Source organism: Cajanus cajan, chromosome 5 (genome assembly GCF_000230855.2).
Source record: "Cajanus cajan strain Asha chromosome 5, NIPB_CcT2T_4, whole genome shotgun sequence".
NCBI lineage: Eukaryota > Viridiplantae > Streptophyta > Magnoliopsida > Fabales > Fabaceae > Cajanus > Cajanus cajan.
Genome location: NC_138521.1, coordinates 54,782,722 through 54,805,812, shown reverse-complemented (window position 1 = coordinate 54,805,812; position 23,091 = coordinate 54,782,722). Strand labels below are relative to the sequence as shown.

Genomic DNA, 23,091 nt, shown 5'->3' with positions numbered 1-23,091 from the left:
TCTTTTTGTTAACTTTTGTTGTAAGTATTGCATTAATAAGAATTTTCCAGTACCATGCCTCACATTGCTTAAAATTAGAGCTCATAAAATTAGTGTAAGTGTACTTGACCTAGTTCGATTCTTAAATTCATATATTTTGATTTTTTTTATGTCTAAATGAATACCACCAATCACATGGATCAATTGATATGAGTTTCAACTTAATTAATAATCTCCTCTAGTTTGAGTTCTAGGATTATAGTTGTGTTGAATATTTAGAAGAAAAAAAGAAGTCTTATTTAGCTTAAATATGATTGACCTCAGCAAAAATACATGTAGTATATAAAATAAATAAAGAATGAATGAATGAGTGAATGATGTAAGATATTCAAAGCTTGTAAGAGCAAACACGAAGAACTTAATTACTGATAAAGAAAAGACAGAGTTTTCAGATTTGACATTGAATGGTAACTGGAGAGGGACAACAATTGATTCCTTCTGTTTTTAAAGGTTTGGCAACGAACAGTTTTTTTTTTCCTTTATATAAAAATGGCAAGAATGAAATGTTTCATTATTATAGGAGACAAGAGAACCAAGGACTCGTACGAGGTTTTGAACTACTTAAAGGATTATTTGGTGGTATGAATGATTTCTTCACATAAAGACTGAATGCGTGTGTTAGTGTTAAGCATATATTCCACTAAGGTGAGATTCAAATCAATATACTTGAGTGCAAAACCAGTCGATATTTTGTGTTTTGTAACTCTGTTTTAATTGACTAATAAGTATTGCTTTAGTGCAATGACGGTTACAATTTTTGAATTATTTCTCTTTATGATGAATTATGTAATTGTTACCTTTAAAAGGGCTCCTCCTATTTTGAATAAAATAACCACCTTTTTATATTTTCTTTTCTCGTTTCTTTTCAGTGGTATCAAGAGCTAGGTTAAAAAAAAAGGCAGTAGTCCAAGAGTGTAAAAAAAAAAAAGAGAAGAAAACAATTATCCCACCAATGACTTCTGAAAATTTTGTGCAGCCAGCCATTCTACGTTTTGATGGTCACTACGACCATTGGAGTATGCTGATGGAGAATCTCTTGAGATTCAAGGAGTTCTGGCAGGTTGTTGCAGATGGTGTGGCAACACCAGGGGATGGTGTAGCTCTTACAGATGCCCAACAAAAGGAGCTTGATGTGATGAAATTGAAAGACTTGAAAGCTAAGAATTATTTGTTTCAAGCCATTGATCGATCTATCCTTGAAACTATTCTTTGTAAAGATACTTCCAAGGATATTTTGGATTCAATGAAAAAAAAATATCAAGGCTCCTCAAGAGTTAAACGTGCTCAACTTCAAGCTTTGAGAAGAGACTTTGAAGTCCTTCAAATGAAGGAAGGTGAATCTGTAACCGACTATTGTTCAAGGACCATGGGTATTGCTAACAATATGCGATTTCATGGTGAAAAAATGAATGATATAGCCATTGTTGAAAAAATCCTACGCTCATTAACACCAAAGTTTGAATATGTGGTGTGCTCAATTGAAGAGTCAAATGATATAGATGATCTCTCCTTAGATGAGCTTCAAAGTTCTTTGTTGGTCCATGAACAAAAGATGAACAAAATTTCAACAATGGAGGAACAAGCATTGAAGGCTTCTACCAATACTCCTTCATACAACTCTAGAGGAAGGGATAGAGATAGAGGTAGAGGACGAGGGCGTGGAGGTCGTGGAAATAGAGATTTCAGCAAGAACTCTAGAGGCAACAATGACCAATTTCAAGGCAATGATAGAAGGAGAGATCATGATAAATCAAAGATAGAATGCTTTAGATGTCATAAATTTGGTCATTATGCTTCTGAATGTTATACTAGACTACCTAATCTTAAAGAAAAGGGTGAAAGTTCAAATTTTATCGAGGAGAAAGAAGTAGAAACCCTGTTGATGGCAGTTGAAGATGCAAAAGACAGCGAGGCAGAAATTTGGTATGTAGATACTGGCTATAGTAATCACATGAGTGGAAGCACTAGTAGAAAATAAGTATATTACGTCACCCCTTTTACGTCGGAAATACGAAAATCCGACGTAAAAAAAATGCGGTGGCATTTTTGTAATTTTTGCGAACTTTTTTACGTCGCACCTGGTAAGGTCCGACGTAAAAAGTCCAATCTACGTCGCACCTGGGAAGGTCTGACGTAAAAAGTCCAATTTACGTCGCACCCTACCAGGTCCGACGTAAAAAAGACGCAAATTTGAATAAGAGAGCGCGAGGCACACCGCGCGCATTCACTTTTCATCACTTTTCATTTTTTTCTCTGTAAACCCTCTCCCTCTTCGTTGTGTAAATCCCTCCGCCTCCTACTCCTTCGGTCCTTCCTTCCTTATAATTTTTCTATCATTCAGTCTCCGTTCATACGACAAAAACAAGCAGTTTGCGTTCATACGACTAAATGTGTATTTTCCTTCCTTATAATTTTTCGAGGTACCATCTTCAAGTTTGTGTTTTTCTGTTTCTGGGCTTTTCTATGAGGTTCTATGACGTAAATGATGTTTTTTTCATCTGTTTGTTTCAAGTTTTTGAAGCTGGAGATGGAGAAGGAAGTGACCAAGTCTACCTGAGAACGCGCTCCTGGGTCTCTCAAGCAGAACGGCCCGTTCTGCTTGCAGAACGGCCCGTACTCCATGGAGAACGGGCCGTTGTTCAAACAGAACGGGCCGTTCTCCAAGAAGTACGGCCCGTTCTGCTTGGAGAACGGCCCGTTCTCCAAGCAGAACGGGCCGTTCTGCTGCACTTGTTTTCTTTTTTTTTTTAAATTTTTTATGACTTTTTACGTCGGACCTTCACATGTCCGACGTAAATTTGCGTCGGTTTTCGCGCCCCGACGTAAATTTACGTCTCCCGCTTCTACGTCGGACATTTTTCTGACGTAAAAACCCCTAAACTAACTGACGTAAAATGTGTATTATGTACTAGTGAAGTAAGTCCTCTTTCTCATATTTAAATGAAAATTTTCATTCTATCGTGAGCTTTGGTGATTGCTCTACTGTGAAAGTGATGGGAAAAGGTGATATAAAAATAAAAACCAAGAATGGTTTTGTAGAAACAATTTCTAATGTGTTTTGTGTCCCTGACTTGAAAAGCAACTTGTTAAGTGCTGGTCAATTACAAGAAAAAGGTTATGAAATTTTTATTAGCAAAGGTTCTCGTGAAATTATTGATCCTGTTCGAGGTGCTATTGTAGTTGTAAACATGAGTTCAAACAGGTTATTCCCATTGAAAATTGAAAGCATTCAATCTGGTTTGTTGGCTAAAGCTACTGATTCTGCTTGGTTGTGGCATTATCGTTATGGCCATTTGAGCTTTAGTGGACTGAAGATCCTTGAACAAAAAGACATGGTGACAGGCCTTCCACAAATTACTGTTCCTTCTCATGTTTGTGAAGAATGTGTTGTTAGCAAACAACATCGTTCTCAATTCCCTAATGGAAAATCATGGAGAGCAAAGAGTGTTTTGGAATTGGTCTATTCTGATATTTGCGGTCCAATAAATCCTTCTTCTAATGGAGGTAAAAAATACTTAATTACTTTCATTGATGATTTTTCTAGAAAAACTTGGGTCTATTTTTTGCAGGAAAAATCTGAAGCTCTCTCTTCATTCAAAAGCTTCAAAGCTCGAGTGGAAACTGAATCGGGAAAGACTATTAAGTCTCTTCGAACAGACCGTGGTGGAGAGTATTGTTCAGATGAATTTTCTATTTTTTGTGAAAAACACGGAATCCGGAAAGAGTTAACAACAACATATACACCACAACAAAATGGTGTCTCGGAGAGGAAAAATAGAACCATTCTCAACATGGTACGGAGCCTCTTGACTAAGAGTGGTGTTTTAAAATATTTTTGGCCTGAAGCTGTTAACTGGAGCGCGCACATTCTAAATAGAAGTCCCACATTTGTTGTGAAGAATATGACACCAGAGGAGGCATGGAGCGGGAGAAAACCAACTGTGGACCATTTCAGGATTTTTTGATGCATTGCTTATGCTCATATTCTTGACAAGAAAAGATCAAAGCTTGATGACAAAGGTGAAAAATGTATCTTTCTTGGTGTTAGTGATCAATCAAAAGCATATAAATTGTATAATCCTATCACTAAAAAGATCATTATTAGTCGTGATGTTGTTTTCAATGAAGAAAGATTTTGGGAAAATAACATAGATGAAACAAAGCAAATAATTGCAAACTTTGATGGAGATAATGAAGATGAAGAGTCACAGCCAATGGAGCTAGAAGAACAACAAATTCCAACAGCCACGTCTGAAGAAGAGAGACCTCAACGTGCAAGGAGAAGGCCTACATGGATGTCTGATTTTGAGGTAACAGGTATTGAAGACCCCATTACTCATTTTTCTTTGTTTTCAGAAAGTGACCCTACAACCTTTGAAAGTGTTGTTAAAGAAGAAAAATGGAGAATAGCGATGGATGATGAAATTGATTCCATTGAAAGAAATGATACTTGGGAGCTGTGTGATCTTCCAGATGGGCACAATACCATAGGAGTGAAATGGGTTTTCAAAACAAAACTAAAAGAAAATGGTGAAGTGGATAAGTATAAGGCACGTTTGGTGGCTAAAGGCTACAAGCAACAATATGGTGTTGATTACACAGAAGTTTTTTCACCAGTTGCAAGGAATGACATAATCAGCAGGTACATGGAGAATCCTACAGAAATGCATTTACTTGCTACTAAAAGAATCCTTCGTTACTTGCAAGGAACAAAAGAGTTTGGACTATTTTACAAGAAAGGTGAAAAGTCCAATCTATCGGGGTTCACTGATAGTGATTATGCAAGAGATCATGATGATAGAAAGAGTACTTCGGGGTGTGTTTTCATGCTTGGCACAGGCGCTGTCTCTTGGTTCTCTAAAAAACAACCTATTGTTACTTTATTAAGCACAGAAGCAGAATTTGTTGCAGCAATTTCTTGTGCTTGTCAAGCCAAGATAATTAAAAAAATGACAAAGAAAGAGAATAGATTCTCTTATATTACACATTTTGTTTCTTTTAATAAATACTAGTGGGATCACGTCTTATGGAATCGTTGAGAATAATTCTGATCTAGTTCATGGCCTATTAGAGGTTCCCATTTTTTAGGGTACTATGGGGAACAGATATCCAGTGGAGATGACGGGGTGGGGCCTGAATCCTTGAAGAGTTGAAATTCCAGCAACATGGGGCTACTTGTAACATTGTTAAAAAAAAAAAAAAAAAAAAAAGAGGCTGATTCAGTAGCCCAGAACGGGCCGTTCCCAAACTGGAACGGGCCGTTCCAAGCTACTGAATTGAACTACATATTGTAGTTGAGAACGGGCCGTTCTGGGAGGGAGAACGGGCCATTCTGGAGGGAGAACGGGCCGTTCTGGAGGGAGAACGGGCCGTTCTGGAGGGAGAACGGGCCGTTCCGGATGAGTCCCGGAACGGGCCGTTCTGATTTCAGAACCGGCCGTTCTGGGCGTTAATTTTGTGCGTGATTTGGGAGTTCGGAACGGGCCGTTCCGAACTCGGTACGGGCCGTTCTGGGCCAATCCGAAAGTCTATAAATAGGGGGTTGGGGGCCTTCAGGAGTTTTAGAGTTTTTAGAGAGAAGTTTTAGAGAGAAGGTCTCTGGGTCAGTGAGCTCCTTTCTCTCCCAAATTTCTCTGTTTGACTCCTTTTCTCCTCTAGATCACTAACTCCTTCTGACTTTTCTTGAAATTCAGATTAGAAAGCTTGTTTTGGGAGGACTGAAGTTCCGAGTTGAGCCTCGAGGGGAAATTATACTTTTGTTCAGTCTTTGGCTATCTGAGCCAATCTTCAGGTAAGGGAAGCTAGAATGTTTGTTATTTAAGTTGCATGTGAGTTTAGAAACTCAATTGATGCATGAAAGTTGAGGATCCATGGCTGGATCGGAGAATTCGCTAATTGTTCAAAGTCTTGAAAAAATGGGGGTTCTGGTGAATTTGATGCATCAGATGGGTGCATGTTGATTCTAGGTTTATTTAAGTTGTATGGAGTCTATGCATTGTATTTTGTGTTTGCATGTGGCTGGATTTGTTGGTGTGGATGAGAGTTTGTGAACTCTGTTATTGAAATTTAGGCCGGGCGCAGGTTGAATGCGCTAGGCGTGGATGAGTCTTGGGACTCTCAGGCTGGGATTAGGCTGGGCGAGCTCAGGCTACGCCGAGCGTGAATAAGTTTATGAATGAATTGATGCTTATGCATGTTTAAAGTTAAAGTTTTAGATTATGTATGTATGATATATGATGTATGGTGAGGTGTGATTCATATGTATGCTTTGTGATGATACGTATGAATGTTTGAATATGATATGACATGCGTATATGTTCATATGAGTATGACTGTTGATCATAATGGTGGGTAGACCATTATGATGTATGATGCATTATTGCTTGTGATGTCTTATGACATGTGTATGATTGTTGATCATGATGGTGGGCAGACCATTATGATGTATGATGCATTATTGCATGTGATGTCTTATGACATGTGTATGATTGTTGATCATGATGGTGGGCAGACCATTATGATGTATGATGCATGATTGCATGTGATGCCTATGGCATGAGTCTAGCCTAGGACTTGAGGAGAGGAAAAATATTTTCGAACTGGAAGAGCTCACATAGAGTCTCTTGAGAGTGGTGCTTGGATAGACCACTGATATATGAGAGTGGTGCTCTGGGAGGCCACTGGATTTGGGAGAGTGGTGCTCAGATAGGCCACTGGGTTGGGTGAGTCTCCTCTAAGTCCTTAGCTAGTGTTGGAGCGGGGTATGAGGTCGAGGGTTATTCCCTTAACCAAGTACTCGGGAAGGTGCGTGGATCCTTGCGGATAGTCGGTGGGCGAACTCCACAATTGACTTGGTTAATGCATGCCAAGGTCGTGGTAAGCCCGTACCCAGCTGTGCTATACCTGACGGTGGATCTGGACTTCCAATTGTGTAAGTGACATCATCTGAGTAAACCCGAGGGAGGATTATATATCCTGTTTAGCTGTGACCGAGCGGGCGCATTGGGCATGAAAACGGTTGGGGTGGTTTCGGTAGGATGGAATGTCACTTATACAGTTCTATTGTTGTGGAGATCTCCTAGGTGTATGCGTGACGACGCATTAGATGATTGATATGCATTGATATCTGTCATGAGATGCATTTATTGCATGATTATTAATATGATGAAGTGTGGTGTTTGACTTCATGATTGGTGGATTGTATTTTATGCATGAGTAGTATTGGATAGAGTGTATGGTGTGACTCTATGAATACGATTGTGTAGTATAGATTATTATGATTCATTTGTGAATTCTAGCTTACCCTTCTGTTTCCATGTGGTGGAACTGCGATGATCATACTTGGTATGGGAGCAGATCAGGGCTAGCTTGGAGTCGAGGTGACCGCTGCGAGACGGGGAGTTTGATCCTCGTGTTAGGGTTACCATTTTGGGTAGCGATTTTTGTCTGTTTGACCGGCACTAGGAAATATTATTTTTGGGATGACTGTACATATATGGCATTTTATTTTGTATTTAAAGAATTTGGTTATTTTTATTCTTATCTATACCTGTATGTATGAGTTATCCAATTTGATATTTTCCTTAGTTCACTAGTAGTAGTGTGATTCCACTAAGTGTAGAGACCATGGCGGGTCGTTACACTACTAAGATATTTTGTGACAATAATTCAGCAATCAAACTTTCAAAGAATCCAGTACTAATGGAAGAAGCAAAAACATTGATGTCAAGATTTATTTTTTAAGAGATTTGAGCAATGATGGAGCCATTAAATTGATTTATTGTCAGAGTGAAGATCAAGTTGTTGATATTTTCACCAAGGCACTCAAGAAAGAGTCATTCATGAAGCACAGAAGGTTTCTTGGGATCTGCACGCTAAATTCTGTGAAGCCTTTAAACTGAATGTTAGCAAACATTAGTTTAAGAGAGGGCCGGTTGATATTTTGTGTTTTGTAACTCTATTTTAATTGGCTAATAAGTATTGCTTTAGTTCAATGACAATTCTAATTTTTGAATTATTTCTCTTTATGATGAATTATGTAATTGTTATCTTTAAAAAGGTTCCTCCTATTTTAAATAAAATAACCACCTTTTCATATTCTCTTTTCTCGTTTATTATCAAAACCTTCATCAAAACCCTTAAAACTCTTGAGTAATTTTGACCTGTATTCAAGTTTGGAGTGACAGTTACAATAGAAATGGAATGAATTTGTGAAAGGGGCCAGGAAATCAAATCTAGCATATGGCTTTTGTTGAAAGAAATGGAGAATCATGATCTTGGATCCTCGAAATTAAATCATATTGTCTAGTAGTAATTGAAAAACAGATTTTGCAAAAGAATAGCATAACTGCAAGAGTTAATGATGATGACCCTTTTCATCTCTCCCTATGTCTGACAGTTTGACCAACAATAGTAACATTTGGAACCGATCGCGTGAAAGCTATGTAAGCTTCCTGAAACCCAAGAATCATAAACTTGACATGTGACTGCTGCATAATATGGCGTTGGCTTTAGAGAGCAATGCTTACCTGTATCACTGTTTGTTCATTTAATATTTTGATATAACCAATTTTCAAAATATTTACTCAAATTAATTTTAATTATATTTATACATTAAAAAGTATTTCCATGCTTTTTAAAATTGTAATATTTATAAACTAAATAGGAACTCGGTTATGACTTATCAGTGCACATTGTAATCTTTTTATCATCTAACTCTTTTGTATACAAAATATTTTTTGTGCATTAGATGGTCATTGATAACGTTTGTCATCTCTTTTAAATTTTAGAAGTACTTTTTAAAATAATTGTATACCCAAAAAAAGTAAGAGATAAAAATATAAAAAGTAGTAATGTGAATACTCTCAAATGAATATATATATATATATATATATATATATATATATATATATAGGGAACATATTAAGTGAGAAGAATTTATTATGAGAAGGTGAGAAGGTTAAAATATAACTCTTAGATTAATCAAGTGAGAGAAAATTAATCTAAGGGTTATATTTTAACCTTCTCACCTCTCATAATAAATTCTTCTCACTTGATATGCTCCCTATATATATATATATATATTATTGGTCCAAATTTATTGAAATTAAAAATACAAAATATGATGGTTTTTACTTCTAATAATGTTTTAGCAAAAAAGATATATTCCGGTAAAAAACTTTTACATGATATAATGATATTCATAATATGTTGAAATTGTTGTTAAAACTATAGTGATATTGCATTTGTTAAAACGTTGATGATAATATTTTTTTTCTTCATATTTTAACAATATTGATGGGTTGCAAACAATTTACACGAGTTATTTATTTATTTTCATGCAGCTCTAGCTGATTCAAGATGGTTCATCTCAACTCTTACCAAGTATAGTTCCTTTGATAGAAATGTTCAAGCTCTTATTGGAATGTTTTTCTAAAGCACACTCAGGGAAGGTTACTTTTGTGCCGATTCTTTGGCTAAAATGAGAGGTTCAGAAAACTGTTTTCTTTCCTTGCTAATCCTCCTCTTGGGCTGAATCACTTGTTTCATGATTAGCTCTCTAGTGTAGCTCAACTAAGATTTCCAAAAAAATCAGAATCACTGTCACTTATTTTGCTCATTCTTTGGGCAAAGAAGGACGTGATTGCACTCAAAGGCATGCAAAATGTTCAATAAGCTCCCTCCACTTTGTGCAAAACTCAACCCAAAAACAAAAAGGCCATATCAAAAACACTTGTAGAGTTGGCCCATATACTAATTATGACCCAAAATTCATAGCAATATCAGCCTAAGCAATTGCATAAGGTGCATGATATATACACCTCCTTTTTTTTTTATAAGTATATCTCTTTTATTTTTTTAAAAAAATTATAAAATATTATAGTTTTTTTAATTTTATACTTTCAACTTTCAATTTGTTACTTTCTTCTTTCTTTTCACACACTTTTTTTTTCTCTTTCATTTGTACATGTTACCAAAATAGGTAGGGTGAAGGGAAGATAAAGAGGTGCATGAAAAAAAAAAATTTTAAAAAAAAAAGATTTGTGAAAAAAAATTTACTAAATTAAATGTTGTGAATATAAAATTAAAAAATTAAAAACAAAAAATTAAGAATATTTTAAAATTTTAAATATTTTTTTTAAAAGAAAAAAGAGATGTATTTATAGAAAAAAGGAGGTGTATATATCATCAACCATTGCACGAAGGGGGGAGAAATAAGGCCCGCTGGATATATGACTTGGTTAATTCAATATGTGATTTGCTGTCCGACATAAATTTTGGTTAGGTCAAATTAGGGATTTGGACAGTTTTTAAATTTTTTAATTAAAATAATTTTTATAAGATAAAATTAACTTATGTATAAAATTTAAAAAATTGAGAAATCAATAAAAAAAGAAGTTATTCAAATTAGTTTGTGGATAAGTTAATTTTACTTATGAAGAGCTTTTTTTTTTCTTCTCTTTTACAAGTATTTCTAAAAAATAGCTTATCTGCATAGATCTTAATTTTTTGAAAATATATTTTTACTCTTTATTATTTATTCATGTCGATAGTTATATATATTTCCTTTTAAAACTTTTTTTTAATATTTGTATAATTGTAGTTAATCAATTATTTATCTAAGTAAATGTGGCGGCGATAAATGTGAATTTATATTATATTTTATTTTTATTTTTAATTGGATTTTTATAGTTTTTAATGAAATTATCAATGATTAAAAATAATTTTATATAAAAACTTAAATTATTGATTATAATTTCAAAATCTAGTTTATATGTTTAAATATATTTATTTATTATAAATTTTAATTATAATATAATTTAAATATTAAAACATTGATTAAGTTTTAATTGTATGAAAATAATTTTTTATCATATTTAATGTATAACTAAAATATAATTTTTATATATAAATATTATCTTCACTGTTTAAAAATTATGAATACGTTACAAACTGAAAATTGCATGAATCTAAAGCCTCTTTCCAAAATAATGCCATATTTATAATGTAAAAAATGGAACCAATAACAAAACATTGTGATTACTATATTACATTTTAAAGGAGAAAAAGACAATCCTAACCTAAACCTTTATTAATGTGTATTATAATAATAATAATTATAATAATAATAATAATAATAATAATAATGTTGGACTAGCAGAAATCATGTTTAAGGAGTGTAGATTAATTGTAACACATATTATTGTTGTTTATGTAATTATATTATTTAATTGATAATTGTTTATGTGTTGTTTTAATGTTTTAAAGACTTTGAGGATGGAGAAATTCTTATAAGTTTAGTTGTTTGAAGTCGTTTTGTGTTTAGGTTATAGGTGAACAAATTTAGGAGAATGTATATAAGATATTTTAAATACTAAAACTTCATAAGTTCATTATTTCACAATTTTAGAGAGAAGTTTTTAGAAAGATAGATTCTAGAGTCAAGGGACATTTTCTTTCTTTTGCCTTCCTAGAAATGCTCTAAGCTTTTCCCAAAACATAGATTGTAGTAGCTGAGTTGGGATTGGAGGCTTAGGAGCTAAGAATCAGAGGCTTGTAGTTGTCATGCGACAAAAGCTTAAGAAGACGCGTTCTTTGCTGTTCATCCTTCTTTTCCCTCTTTTCTTGAATATTTGAGGTAAAAAAAAGCTTGTAGATTAATCTTTGTTCATTATATGCATTAATTTTTGTGTTGATTCGCCCATTATGACCTTGATGTTGAATTGAGTAGTGAAAAACCCTTATGACTTAGATTTTTAGGTGTTTAAGTTTCTTGAAAGAGAATGGATGATCTTGAGTATTCTTGTTCTTGAATGTTGCTCAATCTGGTAAATTTGAGTTGTTTATGTTGTGTATGTGTTGATTTGAAGATGGATGTTGAGTTTGTGAAGATTAATTATTGAATTTGTGAGAAGAGTTGAGTTTTTCATTATTGATGATATTTGGTCTTATTTTGTTGAAGTTGTTGAGTTTGTTTTGAGCGTCCATGGAGCTTGCTTAAGTGAGCTAGTGCAACTAATTCAGGAATGATCTCTAACTTGGCTTGCTTGGAGCGCTTATTGAATGCTTAAGCAAATTTTTGTTGCTCAAATGGAGAACTTACTCGCTTAAGCGAGTTGATCACTCCTTTTGGTGGTGATATCTACCTAAGCTCGCTCAAAGCGAACAACGAACACTTCAAGCAAATTTTGTTTGCTTAAAGAGTGCTCTTGATGGCTTGAAACGATTGTCTCTTTGATACTAGTAGCTTAATTATAGGCTATGTTCTCTTTATGTGTAGTGTTATGTTGTGAATGCATAAGACACTTTGTTGTGTAGTGTTGTATTGTGAATGCATGAGGTATGTTGTGTTGAACTGTGTTTTGGAACTTATGACTAGTGGAGAAATGTTATTTTATAAGTTGAAATATCCCATTGTTTGAATATGTGTTGTGGGGCTCTAAAAGTCCAATTGTAAAAAACGTTTCTTAAGTATTATTATATCTTGAAGTAAAGTATTGAGTCTTCTCTAGGTCCTTAATTGATATCGTATGAGGGCCAAATCAAGTTGTACTATAGTTTAGAAGCAACTAAATTGAGCAAGATATGAAGTCGATAGATAAAATGCTTAACTGATTATTAGAAAGGTGTGTGATATCACAAGGATAATTAACGAGTTATTCTCATATGTGACTTGGTTAATGAATGTAAATGTTATGGTGGGCTCACATCTAAGCTATACTATTTCTAATGACAGTTAATGAACCTTCCTAGTGTAAGTAGTAAAATTCGAGAAATCATGTTATTTTAAAAATGGATTGATATTTAACTTTATTATTGATCTAGTAAGTAAAAAAGATTATTTTGTTGTTGGTTTAGTAAGGTGACGTCACTTAAACTACTCACCTATGTTGTGAGAGATCTCTTAATTGAAATGTATGAAATTGCATTAAGTTGATGTATTGTTAAGTTATTAGGTTGTTGAATTGTTGTGCTAATAAGTTGAGTTGTAAATTGAAAAGTTACTATGTTGTTAGGTAGTGGTTTTGATATGTTGTGAAAAGTACATAAATATGTTGATATGTTGATCTGTGTTGTTAAGTTGAGCCTTTGACTCTTATTATGTTGTGTTGATCAAGCTGTTAATATAAATAGCCCATTGCTTTTTATATTATATTGTTTTCTTATTCACGAGCTTACCCATGTTTTTTTTTCTTGTTTTTGGAATGCGATGATCATTTTATTATAAGAGAATGATAAGATTAGACTAGAAAAAAAAAACTTTATTAATAAAAAAAACATTCATTTAATTAGTTTTATTTAATACTTAAATCACACAAGCATATCAATGTATTTAAGTTTTTCACAAACATTATTAATAGTATTATTGACAGATGAACTTGATTCTAATTTAGAGTGTATTAGATTAAAATTTCAAAAGATTTTAAAAACTTTTTTATAATAAAAAATATTGCAGTATTTGATTAAAAATTTTATTATAAAAAGTTATGTAATATTCAATTAAGACAATCAATATTTTTTTTAAGAGTACATCAAAATAGAATAATATTCAACTAAGTTTTTTTCAATTAAAAAAGATTTATTTGTAATAAAATATAGATATTTAAATAAATTATTTTGAACGATGAATTTTGTGAGATTTTTTTTATATAAAATTTACATAATTCACTTGTACAACAATCTCACAAAAACTTTTAAGATTTATCATGACTTTTTTTCCCTTTTAATTCTCCTCTTTCTTTTCTCTCTCTCTCTTTAATTTTCTTTCTTGTCCCTCACCCTTGTCGCTCTCTCCTCTCCCTCTGTATCTCTCCTCAATTTTCTTTTTATTTTTACTGACCTAGCATAACCTGATCGATCTACTAAGTTAGGACAAATTGATTCGATCATTTTCGAGTTTAATAAAAAACTAAATCTTACTTAACCTAATAGATCAATGAACTAATCTACCATACTAGATCAATTTTAATAATTTTATCCGTCAATGAATATTATAAATTTAAACACATAATTTAAATTCAATAACATGAATAAAAAAATATCAATACATAAATGATTATATATTAATTAATATTTTTTTATTCAAATCTTATTATTTATATTATTTTTTTATTAATTGTATTGTTTTTAAAAAAATTGATATTATCCCGTGAAATCGTATAAATTATTATTATATAAATTCATTAAAATTTATACTACAAAATTTTGATTATAATTAAAAAAAAATAATAAAAAATATTATATTTCTAGTAAGTCTTTTAAAAAAATCTTAAAAACTATTATATTTGTCTCAAATCTTTTAAAATTCACCAAATTTTTTCGTTATGAAATTTAAATAGTCTTATGAAAGCCCCAAAACGACGTCGCATAAGATACAACCGTTTTCGATCGTTTGAACTTTCCGCTGCACCCAACACTCTCGATAGCGTCACCAGCAACTCCGATGGGCCAAGAATCCCCGGAGCCCCCACCGGGCGGAGCAGCGTTACTGGGACGCATCCAGAATGTGGACAACAGCATCTCCCTCTACATCCACACCCTCACACGCCCCATCGCCCCGAGACCCCTCCTCCGTCTCCTAGAGCTCGTGGCGGACTTCCGGTTCTTCTTCCCGGTGTCCCTCTCGCTCTTCCTCGCCGCCCCCTCCGCCTCCCCCCTCCGCTCCCACCTCCTCCTCCCCCTCCTCCTCTGCTCCCTCCTCGACCTCCTCTTCATCGCCCTCGTCAAATTCCTCGTCCGCCGATCCCGCCCCTCCTACGCCAACCACTCCGAGTACAACGCCGTCGTCTCCGTCGACAACTTCTCCTTCCCCAGCGGCCACTCCTCCAGGGTCTGCTTCGTCGCCTCCATCTTCTCCCTTTCCCGCCCTCACATCCTCGCCGATCTCAATTCGCCACGTGTCGCCATCCGAGGCCACGAGGTTCCGCCCGTTGACCTGCTCATAACGGCCGTTTGGGCCTGGGCCCTCACCACCGTCGTTTCCCGCGTCGCTCTCGGGAGGCATTACGTCATCGATGTCTGCTTCGGCGCCTGCTTTGGCGTCCTCGAAGCTCTCTTCACCTTTCGCGTTCTTCAACTCCGAGGCTTCGTTTGAGGTAAGAATTGGAATTTCTGGAGTTGGATGGATGGCTATGTTGTGGAGTTTTGTAATGTACTTCTTCAAATTTAAGAATGTACTTGCTGATTATTATTCTTTTTTATGATACTCTATTGAGATGAAGTGGATGATAATGTTGAGTTTTGGTGATTATGTTTCATGACTGTAATCGAATTATGGAGAGGAGCGAGTCCTCTAATGTGTCACAGCAAGAGTTTGCAAGCTCCTTAGTTTAACCACTGCTAATGGTACACATTGCTTCTCTATAAGTCATCAAATAAAATTCTTTAAAATGGGAATAATATATCCAAATTCACATGGAGAATGATTAGGAGATGAAATTGAAACAATTGAATCGTGTGTATATGTTGAAACGAATGTAAACATTGGGTACTTAGATTGAGTATAATCTATGCTTAGGCCTTGGGTTGATAGGTGTTAAATTGGTTTAGACTTGTTCTTGTTCGAACCTAGAGCATTTCCCTAGACAATGTAAGAATGATTAGTTAATAATTTTTAGATTTTTAAAAGGATTTCCGTATTACTCAACATAATCCTTATGTAGTCAAGGTTCTTCAATATTAATTTCATCAAGATCTGCCGAGAGTTTTCATTATTTGTTAGTATTTATCTTAGTTCCCTCAAGAATTTAGATCAAGAACTGAACCAAGACAGCTGATGTGAACAAAGTACACATTGCTCCCATTCCAAAGGACCAATTCAGAGAAAACAAGAAATGCTTTGCCAAAGAGGCTCTCTACCAAGCCATATTAAGTATGGTTGGAGTGGAGAAATTCACACATGAAATATGACCACTGAAAACTTCTAGTAGGGTGTCCAAAAAGATAGAGAAGAGAAACTGCTGGAGTTAATGTACAATATTTTTATTCTCTCTGTATGTTGAAAGAATGTGATTTTTTTATTTTTATTTTAACATTTATAGCTTGTTGTGAGACTGGTTAACCCTTTTACAAACTTTTGTACCCGGTTTCAACTAAAGATTGTGTGTCTCTTCTTGCTATATTAATCCAATTTCACTTGTCATTTGTTGTTGTTATTGTTGTTGTTGTTGTTGTTATATTTTCAGCATTTATAATCTAGAGTGTTCATTGTTAATCTTTGTAGAGTTGAGTTTCCACCTTATGAGACTCTTACATATGCCTGTTGGCTCAAATGGTAAAGAATTTGTTTCACCTCAAGCGAGATCTTGGATTGGAGTCTTGAAAAATGAAAAAATAGTTGTTGAAAGAGCTTTGTCTCCTTAAGTTGGTGTACTTGACTTGACTTGGATTAATTGGGGTTCAGTGTGAATTCCATGTCTTTGGTCAAGGATCTTTTAGATTCCTCAGTCCACACTAATGGGAATGACTTACGCACTTTGCCAAAGAAAAATGAAAGGAAAACAAGTGATGGGGGAAAGGATTATATTATTATTGTCTTTGTCAGGTATAGTGTAGCCTTTGCTCTGATTATGAGGCTGTGAAGATGAGAGAAAATCAGAGTATAGTAAAGATTGGGAAACATTAACTGGGAGCAAGAATTCAAATGAAGCATTATAATGCATGCTAATAGTGTGAATAAAGAAGGGTACACTTCCTCAAAAGAGTGAAAATTAAATGATTAGAAGTTTTATCACATTGACTTTTTAAGTTACGGTTGGTATTCTTGATGACAGCCTTTCATCAGTCTAGCATATATGATTCTTGGAAGATGCTAATGGTTGGCAAAGTTTCTGTTTTTGACTAAATTCTCCAAATGCACCTTTTACTTTAGCCTTATCTGTTTTTGTATTAGCTTGTGAAATTAGTTTCCTGTGAAATACGGTTAGCATTGACAAAGATGAAGGTTACCTCTGCCTCTTCACCCTTCCCCTTTTAACCATCAGAGTTGTTAGTACTCACAACCAGTTGCTCTCTTCTTTCTGGTGGGTTTAAAAATGTTAGCCCCAATGTAATCACTTAAAAAGATGACGATTAATTCTAACTTCTATGTGGAAGCCTTTGACTCAATGTAACATACTGAATATCCGTTAGATGGATAATTAATGCAGAATCTGATGCCTGTATTTTCCTTCTAAATGTCTAGGTTCTCATGGAGCCCACTGAACTTTTGCTACCCGAGGGGAAGGAGTCCTTTTAATTGGGTTTCCAACAGAAAACGAAGTCATGAATGCTTTAGTTCATTGACAGCATGGATAAGTTTGGAGACCTTTATTTATGACTACCATCTTGCAAATATTGCTTTGTCTCAATTCTTATTCAAAATTGTTAAAATTGCTTTGGAGCTGCATTGTCAGTAATTTATTCCTTGGCATTTAACTATGTGTCTACCTTTACTCCCCTAGACGCATATAACAATAAGAGTATACATGTGATATAGCATACATGGTACAGCAGAGCTGTATATCATTTATTTGCAGCCTTTTGTCTTATGTTCTATTCGGAACTATAAGATGTATGATTTACATCGAGTTCTTTTTGCGTTGAGCAAATTAGCTATTGCTGTCAGATGTTTCTTAATTTTGAAGAGGTACTGTTGCAAAGACAATTTGTTGTGTATCGTCTCTGAAGACTTGAAATGCATTATCTTTTCTGACAATTGCTGTCAGAACATGGAGTTGTTTTGTGTCTAGTCTATCTCCGATTCTCACTTTGCCCATTAGGGTGGATTGAACATTAGTGTTTGAATTCTGTAGTAGTAATAATCAAGAAACATTATACTATGATGATAATTATAAAAGTGAGTGTATGCTCAATGGCATCCTGGGATCTGTTAAGTTTGATCAAAGAAGAGTTTGCTTCTTGAATTAGGTTCGATGGAGGGACCGTGCGTTTGTCTGATTTGTCTGGTGTTGAGCGTAAACTGAAATTTTGACCATTATCAATTGAAGGATATAAAGTTGTTAGATCAGTTGCTTCTTTTGCATGTGCCTTCTTACCGCGTGCGATGCTTTATCTGATAAGATGTTTTTGATTGACTGATTGATTGCTCTTTGCTTTTCTTTCAATTTTGGAAAAGTTCATATAAGCTTACCAGATTAGCGCAGACGGTGGTTGTTATGTTGTGCTGGCAGCATCATTGCCATAGTTAGGATGTGGTTATGCGGAACAGACCAAAAGACGAATGAACCAAGTCGTTTTTGGTTTTATTGACTTGACAGGTGGGGCTGATTGCTAGTTGCTCCAAGAGAATTATAAGCACATCAATTTGAAGGAAGCATTCGTCCTCTTTGATATTAGCCCGTTGAACATTGACAATTTTGCTCTTTTCATGCCTGTTTCTTCGTGCATTTGCTGGCAAATAGTTTCATTCACTTTTAAAGTTCTCGATTCATCACCATGGATTAAGAAAAATCAGTATCTTGGGTACTGCTCAAACAGTTTATTGGTGGAATCCACTACAGCTTGAGGGACCTACGGGGTACATGGAGCACTGCGTGTCTGGTATTTTGCCAAGTGAATACTTACTGCTCAAGATTTGGAGTGACTGGAATTTGTATTTTTGTGGGACACCAGCTTTTGATATTCTCCTTGCATGATTGCTTTCTTTGTAATGAGAAACTGGCTCTCTGCAGAACTTCAACTTTTTTAACGTTTTCTTGTAACAGCACAGCGATTGGAATGTTATTAATGCTATATTCACAGTAATAAATAAAAAAAAATACAGTAAAGTTATTTTAGTCCATTATCCTTTATTTTGTGTGGGTATATTTTGGTACGAGACTACTTGTATTCTCTATGCAAAACAACAACCTTGCTTTAGTTTGTGGACATCAGTTTTTCTTTTAAGTATTTAATACAGTTATACATTCAAGATTCAAATTTGATTTATAATTTAACCATATATACATACACTCACTCTGATGTGTTTTGGTAGGATAACATAGACTAGGGAAATGTGATTTGAATAGGCTGGTGAATTTACATTTATCTATCACTTTTTTGAAACTAAACATTTGCTTTGAATATCTGATCGTACCTGCTTTTCTTCATTCACTTTTCATACATTGATTGATGTTTGTTTAATTGTTTTTACTGAGGTGTTGGACCTGTGTGGGATCCTTGTTGGTCAAACAATGAGTGTTGATTTTTATGATCGTGCAGAGGGCAATGCAGGTGCGTACATCTTTGTCAGTGTCGGTGTCTTGGAGAATTGATATTGCATGAAAGAAGCAACCCTGAAACCCCAGTTCTTAGAAAACGGGTATTGTTGAACAGGGTGAAGCCCCGTATGTAACCAAATATAGGGTATGGCATGGCCTTAGGTTTGGTCATCAATAGTCATGGCATGGTGGCAGTCGTATTCATTCATTCGTACAACACCAATTTGGGTCTGTGTGAGCTTTTAACCACACACAACTAAGCTTTTCAAATGCTGTGTTGGACCAGTCACGGAGGATGACCGCGTTCAAACTAGCTACAAGCTGTGAAACCTGCAACATGCATGCATGCATGCATGATGATGAATAATGGATAATGACGGACAATGATGAACAAAGCTTATGGGCAGTCTAATCAGTCAGCTTGTGAATTGCTTATTGCGAGTCCAAGAAATTCATGTGATTGTGAAGCTTTTGCCAGTATCGTACGATTTCATTTTGGGAGGTTGTGACCATTTTGGCAAACATTAAAACGATTTTGGTCTTTGGACTCATGTTAATAACCTCTACTCAGAAGACCTCGCGTACGTCGCTTGAAAAATCTAGAGAGGACCACTCATCCAAAATGGATATTGGATGCAGAAACTGCTGAGCTTTACATGTCTTTCTATATTTACCATGTATCCAATTTTATCACACTGCTACAAACTGAAGAACCGGGCAGAGGGATTCAGGGGAGAAAGGTTACTGACACCATGTGGAAATCAAAACTGTAGAAGAGTTTCAAGAGATGAAGACAGTGGGCATCATTTGAAACCTGTCTCCCCTTACCCCACTGGCTATCATATCTGATCTTGAGCCCTGAGGCTTTTTTTTTTCTTTTTACCTTTTGCTTTTAATGATCTGATTGATTGCAATCTCTCCAGCCTGAAAATCTGTCGTTCACAACAAAAGTTTCTCAAAATTTAATTTGCAATAATGTACCATATTAGTGTGAGTTGATTTAGAAGAGATCATTGACTTATCATGGAAAACTGAAGTAACGCGTGGCTCCCGGTCTTTGTCCAAACTCTAAACTCAAGGATTTGTTTGATGTTTGAAGGGAAAGGAAGGAAATGATATATGATAGTAAAGAAAATAAAACAAAGGGAGTGAAGGAGGGGAACAATTATTTCTCACCTTGTTTTTATCGGAAAAGAAAGACTTGTTTTCTTCATTTGTTTGGTTTCATGATAAGAAAGGAACAAAAATGCATATAAGTGTATTTAAATATGTAAATAGTTCACAAAATTAAATTATACTCTTTTCACTTCCTTCAGAAAAAAAAAATAGTAGTAGCACTGAAATTTAATCACTTCAAGGAACAATTTTCTTCCTCCCATTTTTTCCCCTTTTCTTTCCATCTTAAAAATGCATAGCAAGCGAAGCATGGAAGAAAGAAGAGATAGGAGGCAGATGAAAGGCTCCTCTTAATGTCTGGCAAGGTGCAAATTTACTGTATGCTGCATGAGTTTGATACTTAGCTTAAATTCGGAGATGATAAATTTAATTGTGGTTCATATATTATTCCTTTTTGAGGGTTTTCTTGATGATTGTACAAAGCCTATTAATATTTATCATACTATTCAGTGTTTGGGTACATGCTTGCTGGGAAGCTTATTAAATTAATCGACTTATGAAAAGGGAAAAAGGGTGGCCCCAACGACCACTGCACAAATTTGTCCCTAGGTAGCTAGCTACATTGTGGGCAAGGCTACATGTCTCTGCACAGAACGGCCATCATAAAAGGGCACATGCAAAAATGTACCACCGACCCCTCCTTGTATGATACAACTTGCCAAATACACGGACACAATTGCAATCATAAATTTCCCCATGCACTCATGCAATGCAACCATTTCTGTGTGCTAACTTTCGCATGCACCCCGCTTCAATTACACTTGTGCTGCAAATTTGGTCAACGTAATCACCATGTCTTACCTTATTTTCTTTCATTCCCACTTAAAGTTCACATCTATTGGTAAACGAAGTAGTTGTGACTTTGACAGGGTTGGACCCACATGAAAAAGTAATTAGCCAAATCAAATGGAGTTACCACCAAAAATGATTTTATGGGTAAATATCTAGATTCAAATTAAGAGAGGCAGTGAGTGGCGTAGATCCATTTATTGGATGAAAAATAAGATCCCTTTTCCCGGAAAGATTATTGGCAGCATGGGCTGGAACATGCCATGGGCAAAATTGAAGTTAGATGAAATGATATAGAAATTTTGAAATGTTAGTGGGGAAGCAAAGACATGTTGCTCCATTCATAGAAGACATGAGGAGCTGTGGGAGGGGCCAACCGGTTGTTACTACTTGTTTAGTGCTTCAATGAGTTGTTTCCCAACTGCAAGAGTTTGGTGACTCATCTGAATCCCCCATATGGAGGGGATTTTTTATTTTTATTTTTTTATTGTGCTATATAGTACGTACTTTTGTAAACATGGATTTGATGTTTGGTGGTTGTTTTCTTTGGTAAGCCCATGCTTTCTGTATTAATGTAATCCATTAAGATGATGTTACATGAGCAAAGAGAAAACAATCTTTGAACAAGCTAAGGGAACCCTCGATAGTTTAGAGAAAAAGAAAAAGTAAAATGAAAGGTGGGCATTAAATCTCTGAAGTCTGCAATTCTCATTATTATTATTATATATTATACATACATATATATATATATATTCCTATCGTAAGTCTGCTGTCATCGTTAGGGTCACTGCATCCGAGATATTGTCCGCTTTGACATTTATTGGGTTGTCCCTCCTTCTAGTGCCAAATGTTCCTACCGTAAGTTTGCTGTCATCGTTAGGGTCATTGCATCCGAAGTATTGTTCGCTTTGACACTCGTTAGGCCGTCACGGTTTTTTCCTTTAAAAGGTGCCTTGGTAGGTTAAGAAGGAAATGTGTTTATAAATTACCCTTAACCTCGACTCCTAAACGATGTGAGACTTTTTTAGGCATAAAAGGAACAATATATATATATATATGGTACTGATGGGTTTGGGGGCCATCCTGCACGTACTGAACTTGAACATACCCCACCTCAGCCCTTTGAAAATCTTTCCAAACGGGTATCAAATCTTTGAAATTCTCCACGCAGTTAATTAAGAATCCCCGTTCCACTACTACATATATATACAAAATGCCTGATTGGGGAAGCCTCCGAAAGCATTTTATAAGGGAAAAAAATTCAATAAGTTAAAATTAAATTATATTAGGAATTTTATCTTACTAATTTCTCTAAAATATTAATTTTAATTTATACATAAGTTGGTCCTAACTTATAGAAAAAATTATCTTAATTATCTTTCATTTTTTTCAGTTGAAAGTACTTTTGGAGAAACTTATTGAAAGATACTCAAAAATGATATTTACTGCGTTAAAATCTGTTTCACCACTCCGAAATATCGTTATGTTTAATTTGGTCATTGCCAGCGGTAGATGGTAGAGACTGAAAAGGACATATGTTTAAATTAGAAGCAATTAATATTAAACGTTTCAGTCTTCCAAAGGGGCACAAGGAATATTAAGCAGCGTGGATCACTGTATCACGGCGATCAAGTTAGCTAGTTGTCATCACTCATCACTATAACCAATGTCCATCTATTATGGTGCTTTTACATGTGTGCAACATAAAAAGTGAGAATTACTTTTGCATTAAAGATATTACTTGAAGTTGCATAATTACTCAAAAGAAGGAATTTAACTTTTTTAAAAAATATACATAATTTAACATGATGAATGATTGGTTTTAGCTCTCACTTATATCCATGCCAAAATTGTGAATTCAAGGTGAAAATTTTGAGAATTCTAAAAA

General features: G+C 34.9%; 3 protein-coding genes across 5 annotated transcripts; all 3 read left to right on the top strand.

The window, feature by feature from the left end:
• The first annotated feature begins 644 nt into the window (after positions 1 to 644).
• Positions 645 to 2,330, top strand: LOC109807022 (uncharacterized). Its single transcript, XM_020369549.2, has one exon. It carries the CDS (start codon positions 992 to 994, stop codon positions 2,015 to 2,017), a length of 1,026 nt encoding a protein of 341 aa, XP_020225138.2. The 5' UTR covers positions 645 to 991; the 3' UTR covers positions 2,018 to 2,330.
• Positions 2,331 to 3,377: 1,047 nt separating this feature from the next.
• On the top strand, positions 3,378 to 7,941 carry LOC145957771 (uncharacterized). Its single transcript, XM_083074171.1, has 2 exons — positions 3,378 to 5,830; positions 7,396 to 7,941. Exon 1 carries the CDS (start codon positions 4,254 to 4,256, stop codon positions 5,049 to 5,051), a length of 798 nt encoding a protein of 265 aa, XP_082930297.1. The 5' UTR covers positions 3,378 to 4,253; the 3' UTR covers positions 5,052 to 5,830; positions 7,396 to 7,941.
• A 6,447-nt stretch (positions 7,942 to 14,388) lies between these two features.
• On the top strand, positions 14,389 to 20,587 carry LPPBETA (Phosphatidic acid phosphatase (PAP2) family protein). 3 transcript variants are annotated; one of them, XM_020370037.3, is made up of 2 exons: positions 14,389 to 15,134; positions 19,240 to 20,587. In XM_020370037.3, exon 1 carries the CDS (start codon positions 14,483 to 14,485, stop codon positions 15,131 to 15,133), a length of 651 nt encoding a protein of 216 aa, XP_020225626.1. In that variant the 5' UTR covers positions 14,389 to 14,482; the 3' UTR covers position 15,134; positions 19,240 to 20,587. The 3 variants fall into 3 exon arrangements, with proteins under 3 accessions (XP_020225626.1, XP_020225625.1, XP_020225624.1); XM_020370036.3 differs by lacking the exon at positions 19,240 to 20,587 and adding an exon at positions 18,297 to 18,820; XM_020370035.3 differs by lacking the exon at positions 19,240 to 20,587 and adding an exon at positions 17,222 to 18,820 and having other exon boundaries at positions 14,390 to 15,134.
• Positions 20,588 to 23,091: the final 2,504 nt, after the last annotated feature.

Coding starts and splice junctions, on each gene's coding strand:
- LOC145957771 (XM_083074171.1), top strand. CDS start 4,254: ATGGAGCTAGAAGAACAACAAATTCCAACAGCCACGTCTGAAGAAGAG.
- LPPBETA (XM_020370037.3), top strand. CDS start 14,483: ATGGGCCAAGAATCCCCGGAGCCCCCACCGGGCGGAGCAGCGTTACTG.
- LOC109807022 (XM_020369549.2), top strand. CDS start 992: ATGACTTCTGAAAATTTTGTGCAGCCAGCCATTCTACGTTTTGATGGT.